The sequence below is a fragment of the Myotis davidii genome, unplaced genomic scaffold (genome assembly GCF_000327345.1).
Source record: "Myotis davidii unplaced genomic scaffold, ASM32734v1 scaffold1208, whole genome shotgun sequence".
Classification (NCBI taxonomy): domain Eukaryota; kingdom Metazoa; phylum Chordata; class Mammalia; order Chiroptera; family Vespertilionidae; genus Myotis; species Myotis davidii.
This window is the reverse complement of record NW_006299241.1, coordinates 142,399-148,596: the sequence shown is the minus strand read 5'-3', so window position 1 is coordinate 148,596 and position 6,198 is coordinate 142,399. Positions and strand designations below refer to the sequence as shown.

The window sequence follows — 6,198 nt, the reverse complement described above, 5'->3', positions numbered from 1 at the left end:
ACTGTTCTAAGGGCTTTACATGTGTTTAACTCACTTAATCCTTCCAGAATCTTAAGAGGCGGGTATCATTAGTACTCACATTTAACAAATGGGGTAAGTGGAGTTCAGATAGCCCCTAGGTTAACTTGCCCAACGTCACACAGCTAGGCAGTGGTGAGGTCAAGGTTCAAACCTGTATTCATTTAACCACCAGAACCAGCTTCTTTCTCATCATGCTTATCTTGTTTTTCAGAAAGCCAGTCTCCAGAGAGAAGAAAAGATTTGTTCTTTTATTGAACTTCAGTTTAAAGAAAAGAATTCCTTTTTCCAAACTTGCTCATGATTTTCTACTGTGAAACCAGAGGATCTAAATACAACACGGTCCTTTTCTCTTTTTGTCACTAAGGAGCACTGAGTCTGGAGCAAGTTTCCTTTCTCCCTAAAATTGTACACTTCTTTTCCTTTGCACCTATGCCCTATGGCAGGGGTTTTAAAATTTGTTAAGTGATTCCCCAGCACATAAAATCATTAGAAAAGCTATTCAGGGATGGGAAGCATGGAGGCCCACCTGCTTGCTCATCCCACCCTGCCACTGCACCACTGCTCTCCTACTTAGAAATCATAGTACGCTTACTCTCTACCAGAAGGATCTTTCAAACCAAGACTGACTGTGGGGTATGTCCCACTTTTCCAATTGAATAGAGATACCAGGATCAGTATTAAGCTTTCCAACCTTAACCAGACTGTGATCAGCTTGACGCCTACCTTTACCAAAATCAAAATGAAAAGATGGGGTGGGCAAGGTAATGGGTTGAGGCTGTCCATTCCGTGCATCCTCAAAGTCTAGAAGAAAACTGAAAAGGTCTCAGGCTGACCCTAATGAATGAAATAGTTTCACTTGGAAATTTGGATTCCTAACTTCTAAAAAAGTGATTCCTACTGGAATTGCTGAGAAATCCGAGGACTAACTTATTGAAGTTAGTTAGCAAACTGCCTCATTCCAAATTGGACCTAGAGTAAGTTTTGTATCCCAAGCATTTCTTAGCCGCAGTTCCATGAGTTCCTGTCTGCCCTCAGTCTGAGGGTGAGGACTCTGGCATCTGATACTCCACAGGTATTCATTTGGACCTTGGCGGCACCTTGCAGCTTTCCATAGGGGCCAACCTAATTTACATAAACAACGTAACATTTCCTTTAGCTCTTTCACTGTTAGTGACATCTGGGAAAATTAACTTTTTTTCAGCACAGAACCTTTGGGGCCACCCATGTAAATAACACACAGTATCTTAGATGAATTAGAGGTGAAAGGAAATGGTTGGTCCAAGACATAGCGGCAAGACCTCCCTGCAGATTGTTCCTAGTAAAATGACAAATTTCTCTAAACTCATTAATCTCTCTAACGTAGTAGACAACCTTGCGTCCACTGTGAGCTTGATACTTAACATGTGACAACCCTGGAAGCCCCTGCAGTCAATGTTCCCCATTCACACTCCACTTGTTCCTATGTACTGCTTAGAGGGTAAATAATAAAACTTCAGTTTTCTGAATTGTGCTGCTCTTTTTTTAAAAATATATTTTTATTGATTTCAGAGAGGGAGAGAAAAATAGAAAATGATGAACAAAATAGACCCAGAGACATAGAAGCATGGAACAGACATGAATCTCAGGGTGCGGGGTGTGTGGGGAGATTAATGGGGGAATTTATATGCATATATGCATAGCCCATAGACACAGACAATAGTGTGTTGAAGGCCTGGGAGGGGTCGGTGCAGGGTGAAGAGGATCAGTGGAAAAAGGGGAGGCATTGTAATATTTTCAACAATAAAGATACATTTACAAAACATAAAGATGTGCCCCACTTTATTAAAAAGTTCAATATGTAAAAATCTTAAAAAACACAAATATCAATGATTAGAGAAAATCATTGATTGGCTGCCTCCTGCTTGGGCTGTACTGGGGATGGAGCCCAAAAGCCAGGTATGTGCCCTGACTCAGAATCAAACCATGACCTCTTGGTTCATAGGTCAATGTTTAACCACTGAGCAACACCAGCTGGGCTGGATTACACTTAATTCTAAATTCTTTCACATCCATGATCTTATGCAAAGTTTCCAATAACCCTGGGATTGGCATTATTATCTTCACATAGTACATGTGGATACTGAGAGTCAGAGTTGATAAATGGCCTGCCAAGATCTCATAGCCAGGAGTAGTGCCAGTGCTGAAGATATGTCTGACCTCAGAGCTCTTTTCTCTCTAACACAGTGGTTCTCAACCTTAGCTGCACATTAGAATCACCTGGGAATCTTTTTAAAATCCTGATTTCCGGGCCTCATCCTCCGGAAATTCTGTTTCTTTGTTATGGGTTGAGGCCACAACATTAGTAACAAAGAAACAGAATTTCCGGAGGATAAGGCCCAGAAATCAGGATTTTAAAAAGATTCCCAGGTGATTCTAATGTGCAATCAAGGTTGAGAACCACTTCGTCTAACATAATACTTATCAACATCAGAATGACTCTAAGATATTTTTTCTCCCATCTGCTATATATTTATTTATTTATTTTTTAAACATATTTTATTGATTTTTTACAGAGAGGAAGGGAGATAGAGAGCCAGAAACATCGATGAGAGAGAAACATCGATCAGCTGCCTCCTGCACACTCCCCACTGGGGATGTGCCCGCAACCCAGGTACATGCCCCTGACCGGAATCGAACCTGGGACCCTTCAGTCCACAGGCCAACATTCTATCCACCAAGCCAAACCGGTTTCGGCTGCTATATATTTATTGACCACAGCTCTTGTGTGCATGAATCATTGACTTGGGTAGTAATACAGTAATTCTGTTTCAAGAACAGTTTTTCCAGTGTGTTACATGTTTCCTAGATTAGTTTAAAAAATAAAAAATTACCCAGTACATTTTCTCTCAAAAGTTATTTACCTTCAAGCCCAGCTGGCATGTCTCAGTGGTTTAGCATCGACCTATGAACCAGGAGGTCAGGGTTCTATTCCTGGTCAGGGCACATGCCTGGGTTGCAGGCTGAATCCCCATAGGGGGCGTGCATGAGACAACCAATCAATGATTCTCATCATTGATGTTTCTCTCTCTCTCTCTCCCACCCTTCCTCTGTGAAATAAATTAAAAAAAAACATATATTTTAAAAATTCATGCTCTGGTTGGGAAAATTCAGGGTGGAGGCTGCTTCTAGCACTTGTTACACAAAATTTATATAGATGTGTGCTTATCTTGTCTCACTCTAGAAAGACTCATCTGTATTAGAAGACAGCATGTACCATCAGTATTGAACTCTTAATATGCTATTTAGGGAAAAGAAGTGATTCCATAAAGACTGTCACCTTATGTAGCCCAGGTAGTCTGATAACACTTTCCTACAGATCACTCAGTCTGGAAGCTCTTGCATAAAGCTGAAAGCAGTAATCAATTTTTCCACTTTAATAAGCAGGAAAGAAAAGGTCTTTGGTCTCTGAGAGATCCTTGACATACATAGGTAAATCCCTGCCCAGATCAACTCCAACTTAAAATCCAACATTTAGCCATGGCTGGCTTGGCTCAGTGGATAGAGCATCCGCCTGCAGACTGAAGTGTCTCAGGTTCAATTCCTGTCACAGGGTTAAAAATATATAGCAAGCCATGGCTGGTATGGCTCAGTGGTTGAGTGTTGACCTATGAACCAGGAGGTCACGGTTTAATTCCTGGTCAGGCACATGCCCAGGTTGTGGGCTCTATCCCCAGTGGGGAGCATGTAGGAGGCAGCCGATCAATGATTTTCTCTCACCATTGATGTTTCTATATCTCTCTCCCTCTCCTTTTCTGAAATCAATAAAAATGTATTTAAAAAAATAAAAAATAAAATCCAAGATTTAGATTTCTGGCTTTATATCCATCCTTTATTTCCCTTTCCCAACTCACTTCCAAAAAGCTAACCTGAAAAGCATTTCTTTGAGCCACTTGGGCATTTTAGTCTTCAATGAAAAGTGCACACAAGATGTGTGCCACCTTTCATACACAAAGGCTGGCCCCTGTGTGCTTGCATGGCTTCATCCACATACCTAGTTGATAATCCTGTGAGAGTCTAGTTAAAGGGGGATGTGGAATTAACAGATTGATCAAGGTTTTAAAATTGAAAATGATCAAGGTTTGAAACAAGAAAGTTGGGGCCCAATCGGGTTAGAGCACATAAACCTCATTTACATCTTTCTCTACAGTTTTGAGAAACTGACAAGTAGATTGATAGACTAAGTCACCATCTGCAGGACCCCTCCCCCACACTCCTCACCACCACCTCCTAACCCCCCAGGCCCACCATTTCTGAACTTTACAGTCTGGAAGAATGAAGATTGCTTTATATGGGCTGATTCACATGCTTGAAGAATTCCTGTCCTTAAAAAGAAAAAAAAAGGTGACAATTTTTCTTTTCTGGTAGCAAAGACTGTCTTTAGCATTCCAAATAAAATGTTTGCAGATCCAATTGAGACCTGTGTTTAAGCATTTCCATTCTAAAAATTAGTATCACTGAAAATAAAATCATTCCTTCACAAAAAATGCTAACTAGAATATAATAGTTATCTTTCTGCCATATAAATAAGAACCTCTGCCCTTTTCATCATTGTTTCCCTGGCTTGACAGAATTGAAAATTTTTGCCAAACATTTGTATTTTCAAAATGTGAAGCAATAATGCAATGGTCTATTTAAATTCCTTTAATGTGTAATATTTTAAAATAGCATGCTGTTGAATTTTTATAGACTAGTGGTGATTATGGAAATGAACTGGGCAATATAGCATTTTCATAAGGATTGCAGTTTTATCACCATTTCTTCGCAAGTTTAAGACAAATTAAACCTCAAAGATCCTCTCAACAATAAGTTTTGTTATTTTTTTTCTTCATTTTAATGATTCTGCATGCTTGGAGTCAAGTTGAGACTATTTGGAGTAGTTACAGTTACTTTTTAGGTGAAAACTGACTCTCCATTTATTTTTCAAAATGAGCAGTGTTTTCTTAATGCTACTGCAAATCTGAACTGAGAGTTAGGACACCTGAGTTCCAGTCCTGGCTCTGACTAGCTAGCTGTGTCATCTTGAATGAGACACACACACACCCACACACACACACACACACACAACACACACACCACACACACACACACACACACACACACACACTTTATCTGTAATATGAGATGATCCCTAACATCATTACCAGCTCTAATAGCCTATATTTTGAATTAAATATAATAGTTATGACAAGACCTATCAGCAGTTGCCATACTGGGGCTAAATGAAGAGGACAGGGTCTGGACAACTGAAGAATAGAAGGACAAACTGGCAGCCAAGGATCTGCCAATCAGCTGCAAGGAGTGCAGTTAGTCAAGTCCCTTCATCTATTAGTAATACCTTAGGATCTGCTTAGGCCATGCTCTATGTGGAGAGGCTCCAGCCAGTGACTCAGCATTATAAGTGTACTAAGGCCTAGCCATTTCTGCCCAACATGGTACTCCTCTAATGGGCAATATTTGATCCAGATTTCATGTTGAATTGTTTGAGACTTTGTTAGATTTGCAGCATGGTTTGAGTCCCCCCCCCCTGCTCAATTCTGCTTCCTCCCCATTTTATCTTTCATAGGTGTTACCCACCAAGCTTCCATACCTCTCATACCCCTAACTCTCAGTGCTTGCTTCCTGGAGGACCCAGCTGACAAACATATAGCAGTATTTTAAGGGCAGACACAAAAGGAAATCTCAAGACTCATGGAATAGATGGTAATTAGACTAGTCCCACTGGAGTGGAGCATTCAGGTCAACAAGCAGTTGAAAATCAAGCTGGAAAAAAAAGATAATCAAGCTGAAAAGATAGGTTGGGGAGTCAGATTAGTGAGGTTAATTGACAATGTCACACGGACGTATAGTTAAAGTTGGTGCCAGATTGGAGCCCCAGGTCATCCCAGCCACATCTTAGATCACTTACCAGGACAACAATTGACTGTCTACATAAACAGAAGATGGCTACTTCTGCAGCCTATGTGATGTACCTATATCAATGATTCCCAAAAGGCCCCCTGGATGCATCATTATCAGCTGGGGAGCTTGGTGAAAATGGATACTCCTCAGTTCTGCCCTAGGCTTACTGAATGGGAGTCTCTGAGGATAAGAAACACTATCTCCCACTTTTCTTTGGCTGGAACCACCATTTTCCAGTAA

The 6,198-nt window shown here is 40.6% G+C and overlaps 1 protein-coding gene and 1 pseudogene across 1 annotated transcript in view; both read left to right on the top strand.

Annotated features, from left to right (window-relative positions):
- The window catches only part of VGLL1 (vestigial like family member 1), a 26,259-nt gene extending 24,733 nt beyond the window's left edge, over positions 1-1,526 (top strand). Inside the window, exon 5 of the mRNA XM_015571105.1 lies at positions 233-1,526. Within this exon, the coding sequence (XP_015426591.1) occupies positions 233-276 (44 nt within the window). The 3' untranslated portion in view covers positions 277-1,526. The remainder of the gene's footprint in view (positions 1-232) is intronic.
- A 2,806-nt stretch (positions 1,527-4,332) lies between these two features.
- LOC107184808 overlaps positions 4,333-6,198 on the top strand; it is a 6,232-nt pseudogene continuing 4,366 nt past the window's right edge.